The 21,482-nt window shown below is 40.9% G+C and overlaps 1 protein-coding gene across 5 annotated transcripts; it reads right to left on the reverse strand.

Moving 5' to 3' along the window:
* Nucleotides 1-1,128: 1,128 nt before the first annotated feature.
* GPR68 (G protein-coupled receptor 68) lies at nt 1,129-18,801 on the reverse strand. Of its 5 annotated transcripts, none has more exons than XM_069858749.1 (5): nt 18,569-18,801; nt 5,135-5,286; nt 4,451-4,576; nt 3,220-3,327; nt 1,129-3,051 (listed from the first exon to the last, which is right to left on the reverse strand). In XM_069858749.1, the coding sequence occupies exon 5, from the start codon at nt 2,909-2,911 to the stop codon at nt 1,835-1,837; it is 1,077 nt and encodes a 358-aa protein (XP_069714850.1). In that variant the 5' UTR covers nt 2,912-3,051; nt 3,220-3,327; nt 4,451-4,576; nt 5,135-5,286; nt 18,569-18,801; the 3' UTR covers nt 1,129-1,834. The 5 variants fall into 5 exon arrangements, with proteins under 5 accessions (XP_069714850.1, XP_069714848.1, XP_069714851.1 ...); XM_069858747.1 differs by having other exon boundaries at nt 5,135-5,289; XM_069858750.1 differs by lacking the exon at nt 5,135-5,286.
* Nucleotides 18,802-21,482: the final 2,681 nt, after the last annotated feature.

Genomic DNA, 21,482 nt, shown 5'->3' on the forward strand with positions numbered 1-21,482 from the left:
TTATGGCAGTCAGAAGTCTGCCTTACAACCCCATTGATATTGACATATTAGGAGAAAGACTAGGAGAAAGTAAAGCTAAACAGCACTAATAATCAGAAGAAAAAAGATGCATGCATAAGGTAATTAATCCAGCTTGCTGAGTGGTCTAAATATAAAATAATTAAACAAGCCAAATATTAACCTAAGCAAACCTAATTCCCTCCTGAGAGTTGGGACATGAACCCTTTCTGCAAGAGGGAGGAGGAGAGGACCTGTAGTTGGACAAATAGAAAATGTGGCCAAAGCCATACAAGGTAGTTATTTCAAACACAGAGGGAATAAATACAGGAAGAAAATAATAGAAGAGTTCTTTATTAAACACATCCCCTAATTATTTATAACATTGCACTCTCAAGATGGCTCCCAGAAAACTGATAGAATATATTGCCTTTTAGAAACTGTATTACAGGGACACACTTCAGATACCAGGAGCAGACTGTCTAGAGAATGTTTTGTCATTAAAATAAAAAGCCCCAAACCAAAGCTAATTATACTGCTGGAAATTATCAGCTCCAGGGGCTGCAGAGAGATGGAGAGAGAGGTGTTTCAAGAAAGATTTGAAACCAGAAGAGTGAAAGGACAAGGAAATACTGACGGTGTAAGAGTTACAGATACAAGAATGTATGATGAGCAGATCACAAGAATCATGCAGGATTCTTATAATAAAGAAACAAATTAAAAAGCCAAGAGAGAAGATACTGGTAGAGACAGTCCTAACTCTCACATCTTAGCTGCCGTTATTTCTGCTTATCCCTGTATTTTGTTTTCTGTCTAAACCAGGAAACACAGATCATTTACGCATCATATTTCTGATACCTTGTTTACTGAACGATGACCAAACCTTAAGCTATAGTATCTGTTAGAGAAAAGAGAGTTTAAGTGGTTTCCATTTAACAGTTTCCCCATCAAATTGTTATTTAATTGCCTGTATGGTCTACACTGCACAAGGCACTAATTGCAAAGGACACAATCCAAACCTTAGCAAGGATTAGTAGAATTAATGAAACCAAATTTGTCTATGAACACTGGGACTCAGAGAAGCACGTGGGTTCAAAGCACCTCACATACCACCAACCTCTTGTTCTTTACAGAGTCAACAGACCAAATTATTTATCCCAATCAGAGCCACGAGATCTCATACCTCTGGATGTCAACAGGAGCCTTATGATGAGGTTCAGCAGTCTGAGACACAACAGTCAGTTAACAACCTGAAGGTCTCAGCAGATGCTGAGTTCCTTTTGTTTGTCTCTCCGGAACATCTCACGTTATCGGATTGGTTGTTTTAGGAGGTTGGTTCTGGCACGGTCTCTGCAGGTCACAAAAATGGTTGTAGGAGAAGTTATTTCAGAGAGTTACGGGAATGTTACAGAAAAGCATTTTTTTTTCTTTTTAGAAGTACATATGAGGACTTTTAATTTGTTCTGTCTCCGACCTCTTCAACAGATGACAGCTTGTAGAGAATTATTTTCTGTAGATGGTACAGAGGCAAACAGAACACAGTTAAAGACTTATTCAACAGAGTCACACACCATGATTACTAGCTTATTCCAGTCAATACAATCATCAAGGCAACAGGTTTTGAACGGCTTCACAATAATAGACATAGGATTGTAACTGAACTGACTTAGTGTGTGATTTCCTCACCATTGCCAAGGTCCAAGCACCTCCAGAGGTGACCTCACTGTGCTGCATCACTAATAAGGCTTTTAGAGGTAACTCTGTTGTACACAGATAAATCAGAAGAATACACAAACACAGCTGCAGATTTTAGATTCGTGTCCTTTTTTGATGAATGCTATAGGATGCCCATGTTATTTATAGAGGAGTCCTTCATTTCAGTACCATCATGTGATATTTGTAATAACTCTGGTTGTTGCTCATGCTGTGGCCTGTTGGGAGTTTCTGGAGCATTCAATGGATACGCTTCCTTCGTCTCAGTCCTCAGACACCCTAAACATGTTAAACAAGAGTCTCGCATCTTGGCAAAGTTCTGGTAAGTGCTTTCACTGGAAAAACAGTACAATACTGGATCAGCAACACAGTTAAAAGTAGTCAACAGGAGAGAAATATGGTAAATATTAAATATTTTCTCAGCAAATGAGCAATTGTTCTCCAACAAGCTGCGAATCACCAGTAGGATATGGTAGGGTCCAAAGCAAACTAAAAAAATGAAAACAGTGCTTGAAACCAGTCGTTTAATTTGGATTTTCTTCTTCTTTTGAGTTCCGTAACTCTTGTGGACAACTCTTAAAATCCCACAGTAAGAAAAGGCCAGCAGAAAGAAGGGGAAAAGGAAGCCAACAGAGAAGCGGTAGTAATTGACATTGTGTTCCCATTCTTTAATTGGGTAATGCTCAAAGCACACCACGTGGCTGTCAGCATCCATACTGATCTCCGCATGCGTAAAGACAAAGCAACATGTCATTATTTCTTTGGTCCAGATAACAATGCTCACAATCGCAGCAGCCTTCATTGTCCGAAACCGTTGAAACCGAAAAGGGTGCACTACTGCAAGGTAGCGGTCGATGGAAATGCAACAGAGGAAGCCTACGCTGATATAGATATTCTCATATAAGAGAATGCCACAGATTTTGCACAGCAGCTCATCGTAAGTCCAGTTGTCATGCTGCAAAACGTACTGAAGCCAAAAAGGCAAAGAAAATACATAGAGTAGGTCTGCTACCGTCAAATTGCAAAGGTAGATACCCAGTTCATTTTTAGCCTTGATCTGTAAATACCCATAGTACAGTGAAAGGCAGTTCGCTGGCAAACCTAGTATAAATACCAGTGAGTATACCACAGGGGATAATGTCTGGTGAATATCATGATTAATAGTGCACTTCTCAGTTGCATTTTCTGTGAAGTTCACCATCTTCTACCTCTCTCTGTAAATCATTCATCAGGTCCTGAATGAATAGAAGGAAAATTTAACTCCATCTGGTTTCGTGCATTGTTTATTTCTTCCACAAACCTTTAGGCTGAAGGGGTGACTTGCTGCAGGATGTTAATAACCTGAAGGCAAAACACATGCAAATCTTCAGAGGGGATACAATTCTCAAATATACAGTGCAGTTTTCAATAAGCTGCCTTTTTCTGTCTCTAAATTTTCTTATATCCTTTGATAGATGATAAAGCCTATCTGAGAAATCATGATTCATATGAGTAAGTCCTAGTACTTACCAGAAAAGTAGCAGAAATTTTTGTGTCCAAGAATCCCAAATCAAATCACAAACATTTCTCACTTCAGCTTTACGAGTATTTAAAAGGTGAAGAAATATCATCTCTGTTCTGCGGTTGAGGCACAAAAGCAACAATCTGATTTATCCACGATGGAAAAAATGTCTCTGTCAAACCAGCAATTCACTCAGAATTCCTTAGAGGATGCAGAGCACACAAAACTGTTGAATTTTAATTTCCATTTCTTAAATGGATATCCTGTTACAGGTTATTTGCCATCATCTCTCAAAACCACTCAATTATTGTTACTATCTATACATTTTTATCTTTCTTTTTCATCTTCATCCAAAGAAATATAATTGTTCTCACCTGAAGAATCTATAATCCAAGCAATACCCATGCTAACCATTCCTATCCTATACTATTGCTATTTAAGACACTTATAAAAATAACTTATGACAATGGGTTAGCACTTGTTCAGCTAGGACAAGCATTTAGCCTTGAGCCAGCTCACAGTGACTAAACGAAGTATTACATTCAGCATTTTATCATGTTACGTGATATATTCGCATTGGCAAAAATGCTCAGGACTGGAAAACAGCAGGGAAACTGTGCTTTTTGTGAAAAGATGTATGTTTTATTTGATGATGCAGAATCTCAATCTCTTCCCAGAAAATACATGGTTGTAGTGATACTTTTGCATATTTTTCCTACAGCTTCAGGTAATATGGATTCAAAAGGGGACAGCACTATCCAGGAACATAGATAAAGCTTTGTTGCTTTTTTGTGTTTACTATCCTAATCTCTGTTTCTGTCATCATCTTCTATCTTGTCTAGAAACATACGACTTTTTGCAAGGCAGTCCTTGGGAAAACATGATTGTGCTGCAGTAAAATCACTGTCAGCTGCAGCATTTGAGGATGTTACTATTAAATATTTTTTGAAATAATTTCTTTTTTAATTAGTGGTGGGCTTTACTTCTGTAGAAAATCAAAAAAAAAAAAATCACTTCCTGTGTGCCAGAAAATAAGTGCCTGGCTGAAATAAGTCACCAAAATTGTGAAGACATCCAGTGTTTAGATTCAACCAGTGCAGCACAATCCCACAGAAATCACAGCATACTTAAGGACACATGTAAATATTTAAATAGAAGAATGTGCTTTTAATTTCTTTGCTTTTCCTCTTTTTCTTACAAACAGATAGAACATCAGCATGTGGGGGTTAAGAGACTCACCTCCTCCACTGTGGGTGGCACAAGAGTTATAAGGGATAAGCCAAGCACAGCAGGAGAAATCCTGCTTAAGTCACAGATACCTATGGTTCAGTTTGCAGTTTGCTCCAAGAGGCTGCCATAACCTTCCTATGGAATAATGATGATAATGTCAGCATTGCAGACATGTGCAGCAGAAACTAGTCACTAAAGTCTCCACAAATTCCGCAAAGGACTGATACTTAGGGGCCATTAGCTCCCCTGTAAAATCATTCAGTTTCTCAATAGCTTCGTAACCATCAGGCAGCTTTTCTGTCTACCGGATACCTGGCTCCACATCTGCAAGGACAACCCAGAATTTTTACCAAGGCAGGTTTGATAACCTGCTTACCCCACCCCACTTTTTCCGATCCAAAGCTCCAGGCTGAGTACAGTTGCAATTGATACCAATTAATTTCTGGATAGTGATTTGGTGACTTCTACATGCAAGAGCTTGCCTGCACAGGATGATTGGCACATCTAGTTAGTCTAAAATGCCTAAAAATCTGGCACTTATCATCAAATCTACCAAGTGTCTGGTCAGTGTCCAGCTCCTGTTGATGAGGCCAAATAGTAATTCAAAAGTTGTCCACAATTTTCAAAAGCTAGGACCCTCTTTCTATGTATGTCTAGCATAGTTCAACAGCGCTGAGTTTCATTCAATGTTACCTGGTGAGTCGATGGGGATCACAGCATGAGAAAAAGCAGATGCACTCCACAGTTGCACTGTCTTCTGAAAATATTTCTCCTCTTCTAAGAGCTCAGAAGGTTTTTATTAAATTATGTTTATGTCATGGAGAACATGGTTGTAAAAATCCTTTCTGCTAGAACGTGAAGGAGACAGCAAAAGTCTTACTGATATATTACACTAATATACACTTAAGATTATAGCAACAATTCCTGCTCCAGAGAAAGTGCTGGAGTGGGCTGTATCAGAGGGCAGGAAGAAAAGGCTGGCTGTTAGGAATCTCTTTGCATTTTGCTAACAAACCTTCCCTGATTTCAAAGATGAGTTGAAAAAACAGCTCCAGATTCTTCCTTGGGCAATAGCTGTCATGCCGCTCTTCTGGTTAGCAGCAGCAGTGAGTCTGGAAATCCTTCCCTTGCTTCAACCTCCTCTGCGCATCAGCTCTTTGTGCCCTCTGGCCCCTCATGCCTGGCCAGAAACAGTCTCAGTATCCAAATGGGAAACATGAAGGTACCTAACCTTTCCCTCAGCAGCGAGTACTCTAAACATAGCTCTGCAGCAGCCAGGAACTGAAACTCTGCTTTTTCAACAAATCTGCTGTCAAAGTACTGCAATGGCACTGTTACACAGATGGGTGAGAGGAGCCCACCCTGTTATTAAGCATATAATCCACAGTACCTTACAAGCTGCCTGGAAGAGAGGAAAACAAAGGAAAGGTGTTGCGAGATATGGGAGAGAAAAGACAAATAGTTTCCCTGTTATGTACTGACCTCGTCTGGACAGGAGACAGAAAAATGAAAAAAGCTGCTGTATGAAAAACATCTGAAGCGCAGATTGTCATAAAACTGAAGGCACTTACGAATGAGAACACACAGGCATTCCTTTTAGACAGTTTAATATGGAAATAGTGCAGCTGTGTGATTTTTTAGAGCATAGTTTATATAACACCTTCAGTATCACAAGCCTACAGACTTTTCCAGGAAATATTTCTCTCATGCATGCCCACATCTTTTAGATTATACCCCTCCAAGCACAAGTCTTGGAAATAAATTAGAAGACTCACCATGTACATGAGTTCTGAACAATTCTCTTACTCCTGGATGAAAAATAAACCAAAGGATCCCTGGGCTTTAAAGAACCCACCTTCATTACCCACTGGACAGTTCAACAATAAGTTGTTTTCTTTCCTTTGTGCCTTAACTACTGACAAAAGCATGATCCCTCCTTGCACGGCACCATGGAAAAACTCACATGTTAAGCGCTGTCTGGTGGCAGTGGCACAGGAAATTGCTCAGTCACTTATAACAGCAGCCTCGTCAGCCCAGACCCAGTACTATCATGGAGCCTGGGTGGGCTTTTTTCAGTTTCAGTGAACATCGACACAATTTTTCTTGTAAGAAATCTGTCCACAATTAGACATACACGCTTCTAGAAGAAAGATATGGGACTACGCCAAAGGACATCCTTGGATTGGGGCAAAATAGGCATAATACCTGCTTTGTGAAAACAGAAGTTGGAGAATTATACCCAAGTCAGCCTAGCTTCAATGAGAACAAGTCATCAAACAATCAACACACATATCCATGCATTTACAGAAGCAAACTCATAGCTGCGGAGACCCACTCTAAGTGAGTCCTGTCATACTTCAGTAGAAGATGAAGTTGGGTTGGGGTTGGCAGCCACACTCACTTCATATCCTGTCTTGGAAACATGGAATAACCCTCAATCCTACTTGCTTTCTGTAGCAGGACCAGCATAGGCGTGGATGGGCCCTGTTTTCTCTGCAATGTGCAGCCTTACCAGGCTGCAGATCCTGTTGCTGCTCCAGTGAGTAGAAAGCAAAGGCGAGTGAGAAGGGATGAAGGGCAGTAGTGGAAGCTGGTGTTAGTCTGTGATCCTGGTGCTCCCCTTCCTGCCAGTGGTCAGTCTTGCACCACACAACATCACGTTCAAATATCATCCCAGTCATTTCGGTACCCCACCTCTCAGAAACTACCTGCCACAGACCAGCACAATCCCTGTCCTTGTAGTTTCTTCAGCCCCATATCAGACATGACAGCCAACTTCTCAACAGCTTTCAGCTCCCGGAATATCCAAACAATTCCTTTCTTACACTGAGACCACGCACACCAGGGATATCGATACACAGGGAGAACACAGGACTTAAGGGAGAAAGGAGTCAATGGCTGCAGTTCAGAACTTGTGAAAGCCAGGGAAGGAACAGAGTGGGAAGATACAGAGGCAGCAAGGGCAGCAGCGACGCAGCCAAACAGTTGGAAAGGTTGCTTTAGATATGATGCTGCAATAAGAGACATATAATTCTGCAAGAAACAGTAGTGTCAGATTAGTCTCATTTCTGACTTTGATGAAGTGTGCAGTTGACTAGCTAGACAGGCAGCAATAAGTATTATACACCATGATTTTGTGAAGACTTTCCACACATCCCAATGTACACTCTCATTAACACCCGGGAAATCATAAAGGCATGATGTACTGCCAGTTGCATTACATGACCACATTCAGAAAGTGGACACCTGTAGTTGATTGATCTGGAACAATGGACTGAGTTGACTGCAATAATCTGTCCTTTTCAGGATGCTAATGGGTGTTTTCTTCTGTTAATAATGTTGTAATTTCTGTCACATTTAGTATGAGATAGAAAATGCCCCTACTAAATCAGCAAATTATACTGACTCGAGAGGAGTACACAACACAGACAGGATTTAGGATGATCTCAGTCTGGAAACAAAACAGAACAAACCCCATTGGGGACAAATGCAAAATTACTGCTCTTGGAAAAAAAAAAAAATCAGATTGCCAGGATACAATGGGGAATACCTGGCTATCCAGCAGGATGGATAACATTTCTTTTAGATTATCTCTGTTGCCACTGAGAGGAAAGGCATTACAGTGGGATGCAGTACTTGAAGGGCACAAAGTCAGGTGTCCTCTCTATTTATCACTGGTAAAGACTCAGGAATGTTTTGCACTCTAAGAGGTACACAGGCAAATCAGAAAAAGACCAGATTCTTTGGACAACCAAACTATATAATCACCCTTTCTCCATCTTTACAAATTGAGAATTATATTCCATTACAGACAGGAGTTTCCTGAAGGCTGAGCTGACAGTGCTTGTGAAGCACTCCTATGTCCTAGCAATGACTGCTGCAGATAAAACAGTGGGGAGAGAGGCACATTTATTAGAGAAAGAAACTATTCTAGTGAATAAGGTATTTTATTCCTGTTCAGCACTTGGGAAAAGGCAACATATTACAGAGGTACTCTTAGAGGCACAGGTAAAGCTATGGAGATATACTCAAGCAAGCACTGACTGTTACTTCAGTGACCAGAAACAGCAAAGCTGCACAGGTGTGATACTTCACCTGGCAGATCAAATAAAGAGGGTGCAGAAAGAAAACCAACCTAATTCCATTCTACTGCATTATTTTTCTACAAGAAAGCTATTCAGACTTGGCTCAAGCATCTCAGCAGGGCACTGGTTGTGTTGAGCTCGGAGAGAGTTGCATAGTTGATATTAAGACAAAAGCCCAATAGAAATAACAATACTGTTCATTAAAGATCATAGCCTGATTTAAACATGCAAGTGGGCTAAAAACTAGCTTGCACTAAAGGCCTTAAAATCTCTAATTCCTGACCTTAGTGTATTTGACCTTGACATTTCTCCTCTTTTAGTGCAGTTCATTTTATGTGCACCATATCCTGATGTAGTAGTGGACAGGTACAGTTGCATTTAATGATCTCAAAGGTCTTTTCCAACCTAGCAATTCTATGATTTTTCAGGGCATGGCATTCATTTTGCTACTGACCATATCATGCATGTTTTAACAGGTTCAGTCCTAAACCATTCTCAATGAATCCAGAATTAAACATATATCACTTTAAAGACAGATGAGCGTCCCTAAGAGCACAAAATATAAGTAACAGAAGAGTGCAGAGTATTGGTTTTGTCAAAACTCTGTGTGGAGAGCAGTTGGCTGCAAGGAGATTTGTTTCTGTCTTCCACTGGTTTTGTTGTTTGTAAAGCAGAAAGGCTACCTCTCTGCTATACTTACTTTCAAATTTTTTTCTGTCTTTTTTTTTTTTTACATTAGAAGAACAAACTCTGTATGTCCTTCTCTTTGCAAGAGAATCTTACTAGAAGCATACAGTAAAACACAGGACTTTCTTGTTAAACTTCTGAAACCATCTTACATAATTTGGGGAAAAAAAGGCAAAAACTCAATTATTCCTTAAACAGAATTCCCTTCTGAAGTTACTTTAGGTCTATATGCAACCCATTCAGTGTTTGTCACCTCATGAGTGGATCTCTCTAACAGAAAATCTGTGTACAACAATTATTACTCTGTGTTTCTGTCTCAGTGGGAGGAAACCATAATAGTATTCTGCAAATTACAGATCACTTCTGTCATTATCGTATGACTCCATTTATAAACCTATTGTCAAAGAAGGAAGCCAACAACATATTTTCAGAACCCACATAAACAAAAGACTAATTAGTCACCAATGTCCAATTTCCCCTAACACAGACACACAATTGTTCACAGTGTTGGATAAATCATTCCACTTGCTTAAACTTTGATACCCTGGGTATTTGTTCCAACTTCTTCATTTCTGCATACCAAATTTCTCCGAAGCCTTAAGTAAACTAGTTACATTAAATATTTCAGCACTAAAATGTCAGATGCCATCTAGCCCCAGGCTGTGGAGTAGTTGAGAGCATCATGCTCTCACCTTATAAATTTGTTGTTAAGAATTGATCATGCGGAATTGAGTAGCAGGTTCATGTTACAATACTTGGATCATAAATCTCTTTTTTTTTTGTCATAGTGAATTTGATGCTTGTTGAATGCACCAGATTGGACATCACCATAAACTGAGAAATATGACCTGTGCAACTTAATGTAAGCAGTGTGAGCTAATGAATGCCATGTAGCTAAAAGCCAATGAAGATACCCACATATATGAGCCACATAATTAATTCAAATAATTTCATACCATCTAAATGTAGTTCCAAACCACAATTCCCCATCAGCAATGACACAGAAATGTAGTTTAATCATACAAGTGGCTTGACCCACAGATCATGAAGCTCCATAAGGAGCAGCTGGATCCATATGGATCACAAACCTAAGTGTTCTATATTCAACCCACTTCATAAGTAAAACAACTCACTCATTTAAGCAGGGAGACACCTAGAAAGCAAGCAGCTGAGCATTTCTAAATGGCCCTAAGAGACCTAAAGTACCACATACCAGGAATCTGAAATAACACAGTACCCTGTATGCTACACTGGGAGAGGTCACAGGGAAATCCTGTTGAAAGACAAATTTTTCATTCCTGGAAAATGTCAGTATTTCAGCAAAAATGCCACAAATAATCCAGGAGATTGTAGCCCTAGGTTTACATTTGTAATTTTAATTGGAGCACTGAGTAACCAGCTTCTTTTTTTACCTGATGCGCAAACTGCTGTATACAACATAGTATGTATTCCATATGATAGAGGAAGCCGGTAATAAAGCATATTCTATTTTACAGTAGGACACCAGGAAGGATGTGGGGGTTCCAGAGGTCATGTAGTGAACTAGACTCAACTACACACTGCTGGGGTCATGTAGTGAACTAAAGTCAACTACACACTGCCACGAAAACAAGAAAACTCCCCCAACACATATCACACTATGATGTCTCAGCAGGTTGCAGGTACTACTGCTCCATCCTGTGCACCTCAGTAAAGCTCTACAGAGGTGCACAGATCCTCTGGGATCCACTGACTCTGGTCAGAAGCACAGAGAGAAAGTCGGAAGTCTAGCAAAGCCACAGGCTGCGGGAGCTGGGCTGTTGTAAAGATGAGATAGGTAGGGTTGAAAGCCATGAAAAACTTTCCACTGATGAAGGCAAGTAGAGCACGTGGGGCTGTCATCACTGAAGGTCTTAAAGTTTGGTAAACTACTTGAAAATGGTTCAGCTGCTGCCTCCTGAAGGTAAAGAAATGTTTGGGGAGCTCTCAAGGCCTTCTCATCTGTTGATACTGACAACCACTACCAACATCTGGCAAACAATAGTTTGCCATGATGTGCGTTGCCATCATATAAACTCGACATGAAGTAAAATGATTTCCACAAAGGAATTTTTTTTGAAGCAAATAATAATTTTCCAATTATTTTTCATTAAATGTTTTTTTTACTTTGAAAGTTTTATCCCAGAAACGAAAGCTATATCAAAGTGAAATCTGTATGACTTCACATGCACAAAAACTAATTTAAGAAGTCCGTGTTTTGCTACTGTACCATTTCATTTCAGGTTTTTATGATTTTACACTTCTTCTTGAGGCCTGCACATATGAAAGGACAACTTAACATGAAGGTTAAATAAGGCAGATAGTATAATAAGCACACTTCAGTCCAATATCTCAGCCTACTTATTCTTTATCTAGGATTAAGGCCTTTTTACCAAAGGCAAGGTCTGAACAACTGGATGAATACAGGGAAGTGCTGTAAAGAAATAACACTTTGGAAAATCCCTATTTATGGTAATAAGAAGTTCATACAATGTGCAATTTCGGGCAAGCAGTCCAAGTGGTATCAGGGAGGTGAATCACACAGCGGGGATTAGTCATGCCATAGTTGTTTCAAAGCTTTCAAAATCCCGTCTGCCCCCTCCTTCCTGTTGTTAAAGATCAGCCAGGTGGACAACATAACCCTTCAAGTACTTCACGACTGAGCTATTTTGACTAGCTCCTATCCAGAGGGGATGTCTCCCTACGGCTTCATGGATGACTTGCTTGATTACAGGACAGTGGGTAGAAGAAAACACATCGCAACACTTCCTGTAGGAATTTTAAATCTCTGTTCCTCAGAGAACATCTCCAAATGTTCCTTTCCTTTCAATTAAAACCTCAGCTTCCCTCTCCCCCACACCCCTCCTTGACACAAAAGCCAAAGCGCTGTTCTGTCTCTATTGCACAGGCAGCAGGCGAGTCAGTAACGATCAGTCATAGACAACAGAACTACTTACAACCCTGAATCTGTACGCTGATTCCCATTTAAAATCACAACTCAAGAAAAGCCAAGATTACACAGGCCTTACTGATTAGAAGCCACACAAGCTGTGATCAACATGCAATATTAACAGTAAGGAACAAGGACTGGAAAAACTGTGTTGCGGCCTGGGACTGAGAAGTAGGAACTTCACCCTTCTGAACTGAGTTCTGATTCATTTTATCATTTACAGTTTTGGGGAAAACCACCCTTCTGATTCATTTTCCCAAAGTCTGCCTCTTTTGATGCTGCAGCCTGTGCCAACAACGGCACTCCGCTCCATCAGAGAGACGCCAGATGTCTTGCAGAGAAATCAATTTCTTAATCTTAAGATCGCATCTGTATCGCATTTCAATGATTTTTTGCCTTCCTTGGTTTGCCAGCACACTCCTCTCATTGCCAGCACTGCCACACAGCCCCAGCTTCACAGAATGACTGCCCAAAGGGAGCTGTGGCCCCGCAGGAGCGACCTCCACAGATTTTTCAGCAGCCTGAGCACAGGCCACTCTTTTACAGCTCATAGGTCATAGCACATTGCTGGTAAGTCAGACTGGCCAGCACGCACACATCAAGGCCAGGCAGAGCGAGTCAGATGTCAGCCTGTATCTTTGCCCAGATGCCTATGGCACTATGTGAATATTGAGAGCAGCTTGCTCTCTGTGCCCACAGGCTCTCACAGAAAAGGGAAGAGGTGCCAACAAGATGCCAGGTAATTCCTTCTGCTGAGCCTCCCCGACATCACTCACTGGTATACAAGTGAAAGCTTTTGTTTGAAAACTAACAAGCGGAAGTCAAAGCAGACACCAAATTCTCTTTCTGTTTGCATCTGTTATAATGCCACTGCCTCCAGACAGAACAAGGTATCGCTAAACCCAAGCATCGGCACAACATGCCCTCCAAACAGAACTGACTAATTAACTGCAAGTAGTTTGGAAAGCAATCAAACAGCCCTCTGTACAACTTTTTCTCCTCCTTTACTGACAGCTCAATGGATAGAACCGATTCTGCAGTGCTGCTGACAAGCAGGAGCTTGTGACACCAATAATCAATGTTCACTAATAACGTTTGACAAATAGCAAAGGCTATTAGGAATGAAACTTTTTGCTTCCTAGGTCTAATTGAAGTGTGTTTAAACTCTGTCAGGTCTAAAGAGGTTAAGCACATCTCCTGTTCAAGAAGAATGTTAGTATTTTCATTATTCCACGCATCAGCAAATAATGATACTTTCAATAAAGTCATCTCTCTGTTAAATGCTATTTTCTGCATATATGATTCAGTACATGATTCATTGTGTACAGCAAAAGTTTTAAGACATGATAAAGTTAAAAGCTATTTATAATATCTGGAAATTTTTCCTTTCATTCCTTCACATTTCTTTGACTTCATTCTTTTTCTTCTGTCTGGATTTCTTTTAGTCAAGAAGACAAAATTTGTCATAAGACCCTGTTCAGCTAAAGCATCTAACATTGCATGTACTGTCGCCATTTAGAATTGGAATAATTCTTTTGTGGCTTTGTACCAAATTTATGCTTCTGGCTTGCACTGATCCCCATTGTTTGTTTCAAACATGTTTCTGTTCTAGATCCAGGTTTTTTCTAGTACAGCACACCATCCGCCCTTCCACGCACTGCTTTTTAGCTGTGGTCATTTCCTTTCAGACTCAGTTGTGTCTTTTTTGGCTCCTGTTCTATATTTCTGTATTTCTTCCTTGTACCCAGCACAGAAGGGAAGGGAGCACACGTGTTTGTACATGTCTTCAAATAGTCCCTGTCCAGCCCATAGAGATTTAACTTTTCTAAGTTATCCCTTTTTGCAGGCTTTAATTAAGCTTCCTCCTTTTTCGCAGTTTCCCTTGTGGAGATTAATCAAGTTTCCTGTAGATCTAAGTCAATATTCGCGTGTTAGGCATGTTCTCCAATGTTATTTCTCAAACTTCTCATGATTGTGTAGAAGCAGCGCGCCTTGCAGAAGGTTTTCCCCTGCACTATTTCCCTCTTTGTCGCTCTGGCTCCCTAGATGACTATTGAAAATGTTGGTCTTTTCTTTTTTTTTTTTTCCTTAGAGGATACCAGACTCCAACAACCTAGTCCCCAGTGGATAAATCATTCTAAACAAAGTGCTGGCATATGTATCTGTAGGGTTGCTTATGTTTTAATTTCCTGGATTTTCATTTCCTCAATACCCTTGATTTTCACTTAAAAATACTTGCAATATTCTCATAATTTTAAGTGCTAATGTCTTGCTTTCATTAAAATTTAAACAACTTCAGCATCCTGCCTAAGAGCATAAGTGTTCTTTCCACCACCTCTCCATCCCAACTTTGGATGACAGCGGCACGTGCACAAGCACTGACTGTCCGCTTCCCTTGTGTCCAAGTCCCATCAGGTTTGCTGCCTTTCTCTGGGAGACAAATCCCAGCATCCTGCCTGCAGGCACAAACTCAACCATCCATATGCTTGAAAATTGACCTACACTTCTGTTGTCGTCTTTTAAAGAAAACTGGGAGGAAAAACTTGCCCAGGATAATGGTATTAATCTGGATAAAAGAGGCTCAACACAAAAAAAGAAAAATAGTTGAAGAACCATGACCTTACAGAAATGAATAATCGCTTCTTCTATAGCATCAGAGAAGCAACTCACAGCAAAAGCAACAAACACACTCTGAACAGTTCACGCTTCCCAATGTGCGCCTGACTAGAGAAAAGGGAGAGAATCAAATACCCTTACAGAGGAGTTCTCAGAAGCTCTTGGGTGAGAGGTGGAAAAGCTGGCACAGGATTCCAAATCCGATAGATGTGCAGAAATCCAGGTCCTGCTCTTGGGTAGAGGTGTAAGATCATCTCTGAAATTTTGGGTACATTTCCAAATCCAGAAAGTATTGTCCTGACATGATGAGTTAAAAGATCTTAGTTTAAGCCTCTTTGTACTAAAAGACGATTTTTATTTTGAAATCTACATCTGGTACTCCTTAAACATGGAGCATAAAACAGGTACATCCCTATTTAGGTATGTGCATTGACACTGAATATTTGTCCATCAGAGAATAAAAATTCTCCTTCCTTTGGCAGATGGAAGACAAAATATTTTCCAGATACAAAATGATCAAATTCTAATTGATACAAAAATACTGAGTTATAAGAAAGACAAACCAAGAGATCTCTGTAATATTTCCATTCTTCCCTACTGATGTTGCCCGTTTTAGCATTTTATTCAGGTGTCATTAAAGTGACTTAAGTTTGATAGTTTGATTGCATTTGCTTTTGTAAGGCATTAATTTTTTATCTCTCCTTCCTCTACTAGCTACCTGAACTCTTTTCAAAGCTATGTTGCCTTTACTGTGAACACATAGCATGCACTATAAGAGACAGGAAGCATGAAAGCTTGTGGAACAAAGCAATGATATTGAGAAATAAGATACTAGGTTCATCCTAGCAGCAACAGCTGTTCATAGTTACTTTTCAGTGGAAAATGTCAGGAGGGCTTTTCCCGTGGAGTGACTGAAACATCAACAGTGTCCTCTCTACCTGTACACCAACTCAGCTCTGCATTTCTACTCACCTCTGACATGCTGACAGATCTGAGCCTGAGCAAACTCCGATCAAACTCCAAGACAACACAGCTGGAAACAAATCTGTTGCCACAGAAACGATTTCTGGCAAGAGGGCTCCACGGAGAGAATACTTTCAGGTGAGCCTGTTTCTCTATCTCCCTCTATCAGTGTTTTAAACCTATTATTTAGTCTTTTTTCTCTTTCAGATAGATTAACTACAGCTTTTGGATGAAGTGCCTAAAAAGTTCTCCTTTTGCTACCTGCTAGATTAACAGAGTTCAAATCATGGTTTCTAGTGGAGAAAAGGAATCAATGTGGTTGCATCCCTCAGAGAATAAACTGCAATGCTGTTCTTGGCTGCCTCTGATTACTAATATCTTTACTTAAAATTATTGGCTGGTTTCTTCTAAACATTAAACCATTCTGTGTCTTTTCAAAACCAATTGCCATCAGCTGTCAGGGACAGCAGCTCTGCAAATGCTTCAGCTGGCAGAATAATTCATAACAAGCATTAAAAGCCACTCAGAATAAGCTTTATAGGAAAACCCAACCTTTTAGAGCAGACGTTCAGCTAATTACAAGGTAATGAGCCTCACAAGGTTAGAGTTCTCCACTTAAAAATAATTAGCAAGTTGTAAAAATGTCCTTGTGAGTCTGAAACAACTTTCTATTTGGTTATCAGAGTACCGATGCAAGAAGAGTCAGTGGGAGTGAAGTCCCAGGGCAACACGAATGCACCTTCAGTTCAGGTCTAGAAAAACTGGCAGGGAGAATAATTTCCTCTCTGTGTGCTGTTCAATGGGAAACCAAGAAAATTTGCAGTTACACCATCAGCTGGTTACTCCAAGTGACAGCACCCACAGAGCTGATAAGGGGAGGAAATCTTACCTCAATGCCCACACCTTTGAACGTCTGGCCCCATGAAACTGTGCTCAGCCACAGGTAAGAACTTTCCAGTCTCTCCTACCTGAGAAACCAGTCAACCCCGAGGCTCACCCTAATCAATAACATCTACTATGATGACACCTACTGCACCTTGTTTGGCTGGGACTCATTTTCCTCCCTTCTCTTCTCTCCCACTGTCTAGGATTGCTCAAGCTCCTCAGCTCCCAGAACAAAGGCAGTCAATTTTTGTCTGCCAGCCACAAAGTGAGACAAATACATCTCACTACAGATGTCAAGTGAGATGAAGATTTTTAATGAGATACTGGAACCACCACATCTTTCTTCATTAAAACTGTGATATACTTATCACAACGCTGTGATAGAGACTTTGTCAACTCCCCTACCTGGGTTGTTCCTCCTATCATGGAACAACATACTGGTCCAGCATTTTCTTCTGGTGTAATTCCCCAGGCCATAGAGAGACTCCCAAAACTCTGGGGATGTACTTTCTATGTTATCATCTATATTATAGCTGTGTAGTACTGAGTGCAAGATAAGCTGGAAACAGCTACCTTCTGCCTCTTCCCTCAAATAACAGAAAGACCTCACAACTGCTTGTGCAGAAGTGGCATGTTTTGGAGGAACAACAACATATTAGCACTAAGATGGAGAGCTAGGAAGGATCAGTGTGAGGAGAGTAAAAAGTTTTGTTTCCTCAGAAAAGGGATGGAAGAGTGGGTGTTAAATACATAGGACTGACTCACTTTTACTGGCTTCTTGACAAAAGCGGATTTAAAAGAAGTGGTCAGACACTGTACGCTTCTGGAGCCAGTGTGAACACAGGGTGCTAACGTGGAAAAAGACATGGAGTCACTTCTCAGAAAGTCCCAGAATGCTCACAATGACAGTGTCACGTCTTGTGAGCCTATGTATAGCCATTTTTCCTTGCCTTAGTGTTAAGTTTCCTTAAATTTTTATTAATAAATATCTGCATCTGTTCTGAAGAGAAAAGGACAGGTCAAGGCTGTTGTATTCTAATAAGTTCTCTATTTCTCAGCACCCCTCCCCATGCACACATGAAGCTGATTGCTCAGTAATTTACTTTTCTTGTCTCTTTACAAAGACTTCTAAGAATCAGAAAAGTGTACTTTTAACACAGGCAACTTGCAATAACGAGCAAAGGTTTTTAATCCTATTAAAAAAAAAAATCTTTTCTGACCAAATGGATTTCATTTCGCTAAAGAAACCTTGACATTTGAAGTTTACCAAATCACATTCTGAACAGCAGCAAGAAAAGTGGCTCTGTGTTTGGAAATTGTAACAATGACATACTTGTGAGATACAGAGACAAATCTATACAGGCATTTGCAGAGAACCCACGCACCAAGGTATGTGGTTTAGCAGTTTCCTGTTAGGCGTAACTTTTGGCTTCTGTTCACAGGGGAAACAAAGTATTTAAATCACTTATGAGATGCTCAAAATAGCTTATATCTGGTCAACTTAGGCAGTCCTACTAAGTTCTCTGGAAATGACTATTGGAATTTATCTACTGGCTGTTGCTCTAGTTCCCCACTGCAAGCATGAAACCATTTCTTGGTTTAACTTAATAATTCCCTTTCATCACTACAACTTCGACATTCAGCTCTCCTTGCGCCTAAGTGACGCTCAAGAAAGTGCCTTGGAAGAACTTTTATTCAAAGTTCCCACTATGGGAACTTGGCAAGAATATTAATTTTGAAGTTGTGAATTATTTTGGACTTGTTTCTTTGGTTGTGCCCTTGGACTGCCTTATTGTTTTGCTTTGAAAACCTAGCTAAAAAACTGTCCTGCCACCTTTCCAGGGGTCATAACCTTGTGTAACCTGGCTCAATGACAGAAAACTAACTTGCTTTTAAGAATTAATAGAGAAAAATGTAACTCACCTGTGAGCAAAGTTTACGCTAAGAGGTTTTCCTTGCAGCGTGGACAGCACGAAACTTGCCTTCTTTCAGCTCCTGCTCAGGGTGCTGGTGAGGCTGTCCTCCTGACAGCTGTGAGTGAGGCTGTCAGTGAAACAGCGTAGGGAAGGAGGAGGAGGAGATTGTGTTTCAGCTCCTGTGCTCTTTATGGTTGAACTGCAAAGGAGTCAGCCCAGCCCAGCCCTCTTCTGTCTCACCCACTCATTCATAAGTGAAAGAGGTGAGAGTGCCAAACACAGACACTAAATGAAGATATTACAATGCATGCAGAGTGGTGTCCACAGCCGCACCTACTGTCACAGACACAAACCAGCAGAGAACTGCACTATGATCACAGCAGCTGGTGCAAAGCCTAAATACTGCTGCTTACAGCTTATCTAAACACACATGGATGTTGCCTTGTACAGGGATATTACAAAGTATACAGAGCATGAGTGTTGTTAGTATTATTTACAGCAAGTTGTTTCCAGAGGTTAAGATCAGATCTTCATTAGGTCCAAACACAGCAGCAGCTGATCTCTGCATGAGGGAGCATCTTCTCTGCGCAAGAGCGAGGGCTGTGTGTGTGGGTTCCTTCCTCTCTCGTCTATACAACAAGACAGACTGAGGCATAAACAGATCAAAGGGTTTGTCCAAGGTCATTCAGGAAGGCTGTAGCAGATGTTGAGGCTCTGGAGCGTGTCCAGAGAAGAGCAATGAAGCTGGTGAAGGGGTTGGAGAACAAGTCTTACGAGGAGCGGCTGAGGGAGCTGGAGAAGAGGAGGCTGAGGGGAGACCGCATTGCTCTCTACAACAACCTGAAAGGAGGTTGTGGAGAGGAGGGAGCTGGCCTCTTCTCCCAAGTGACAGGGGACAGGACAAGAGGGAATAGCCTCAAGCTCGACCAGGGGAGGTTCAGTCTGGATATCAGAAAGAAATTTTTCACAGAAAAGGTCATCGGACACTGGCAGAAGCTGCCCAGGGAGGTGGTTGAGTCACCGTCCCTGGAGGTACTTAAAAGATGAGTAGAGGAGGTGTTCAGGGACATGGTTTATGGGCAGAGAGGAGAGGTTGGACTCGATGATCCAAGAGGTCTTTTCCAACCTGATGCTTCTATGTAAAAGCTGACCTCCTGCTAACTCACACCACTACCTTTATTCCTGGAGTGAAATCTGCACTGTAGGATATGTATTAAAGTGTCTGTCATTCACTCTGAAATGAACTAGTCTTAAAAACCAAATAGATATGAATTACACCATTGAGGCTGGAAACAAAATCAGGCTCTGAACTGGCACACAACTCACCTGCTGTAGTGCTCTGCTGTGCAGCTGTAGGGACACCAGGGACACTTGCATGCTCAGTACAGCGTGTAATGAGAGTTTGCATCTGCTCACTGTAACGGGGTAACAGTGCTCCAAGTGCAGCCAGAGACAGTAAGTCTGGAAATTGGAGTCTTGTGTGGGGTACTCCGAAACATGTTCTCCATTTCCAGCCTGGTGGACAGGTACAGTTGGACTCCATGATCTCAGAGGTCTTTTTGAACCAAATGATTCTATGATTCAATGAAAGCAAAGCAACATAAGCACAGAAACAAAATAGGAAAAAATAACAGGGAGAGGATACAATGATATTCACAAAGTCTGGAAATACTCCAGGAGTACCCATGGCTGACGTCAGAACCAGCATCAAAAATAATTCCTCACTCCAAACACAGGCAAAGGGCTCTTCAGGTATGACAGGCTACCAGATGGCAGAGCCCTTCCTTTGCAAGGGCCTCTAGCAGAACGAGATCTAAAATTATCCACAGGGTTAAGGGACATCTCTGAGCTTCTGAGGAAGGATGCAGCAGAAAAAATAGGAAATTCTTGAACATGGCCAGAAAAGGCTGCAGAAAAAACCCACAGAACAGTCCTTTGAAGGCTCACTGTACTGCTCAAAGGATGGCAGAGATGCAGAGAGCATTCCTGGCTGAACAGACTCCCAGAAGGAATAGGAAGGTTTGGAATCAAATTTATCAAGTCTACCAGGAGTTTTCCCTCCTCTGATTTGTTTTGATTTTGGTTTTAGTACTTAGTATTAGATGTATTTTTATGTACATGTAAAAGAACATATATATTAAGAATACCACACAGACCGGGATTTTTCAGGAAACAAAGTAAAATTTTAGTTCCAGTGCCTTTTAATCCACAGCTATGTATTTTTGGACACTCCAGCTCTCCCATTAGATTCAAAGAATATATAAAAGATGATATTAAGAAAACAAAGTGTAGTTACTTCATTAGTAATATGTTCACTACTCTTCAGTAAGGAACAACACGGCATTGTGCTGGAATACTTGCCTTGCCCAAGAGACGACCAGGACAGAGATCACATTGGTGGCTGTAGGGAAAAAATATCCACCTCCTGCAGGGTCCAGGCTGCAGACAGGGGACAAGTCCTGAGAAGAGCCACAGACAGCAATTACCCCTGTGAGTGCCAGGGAAAGCAGAGACGCCAGTGGCAGTAACATTGTGGGCATTATCTCTTTCCGAGTTTCCACCTTGGCTGCAATTCTGTCATGCTAAGCTGTGAATATGTTAAAGATGTATTATATAGATGCTAAATACAGGTGACCATAATATCCAGAAAGCAGAGCCAAAGCCTTGGTCATCAGGCACAATATATGTCTATAAGAATGTGCTAAAAAGGCAGCACTCGGCCAGTGCAGCTGGTAAATCAGGCCTTGCAAGCAAAGCAGAAACAGCCACTTCTACAAACCTCCTTTTCAAAAAATTATGGAGCAAAATATACTCCAGAAAAATCCTGCTTTGCTCTTCTTTCATCCTGCCATTCTATTTTGCTTGTCTCAACGTGCAGATGCCGTAAAGCAGATGATTGCTAAAAGAGAAGGATTTGGTGG

The sequence above is a fragment of the Phaenicophaeus curvirostris genome, chromosome 5 (genome assembly GCF_032191515.1).
Source record: "Phaenicophaeus curvirostris isolate KB17595 chromosome 5, BPBGC_Pcur_1.0, whole genome shotgun sequence".
NCBI classification, from domain to species: Eukaryota; Metazoa; Chordata; class Aves; order Cuculiformes; family Cuculidae; genus Phaenicophaeus; species Phaenicophaeus curvirostris.

Bases quoted from the DNA above. Each gene is read 5' to 3' on its own strand.
- GPR68 (XM_069858746.1), bottom strand. From the start codon at position 2,911: ATGGTGAACTTCACAGAAAATGCAACTGAGAAGTGCACTATTAATCAT.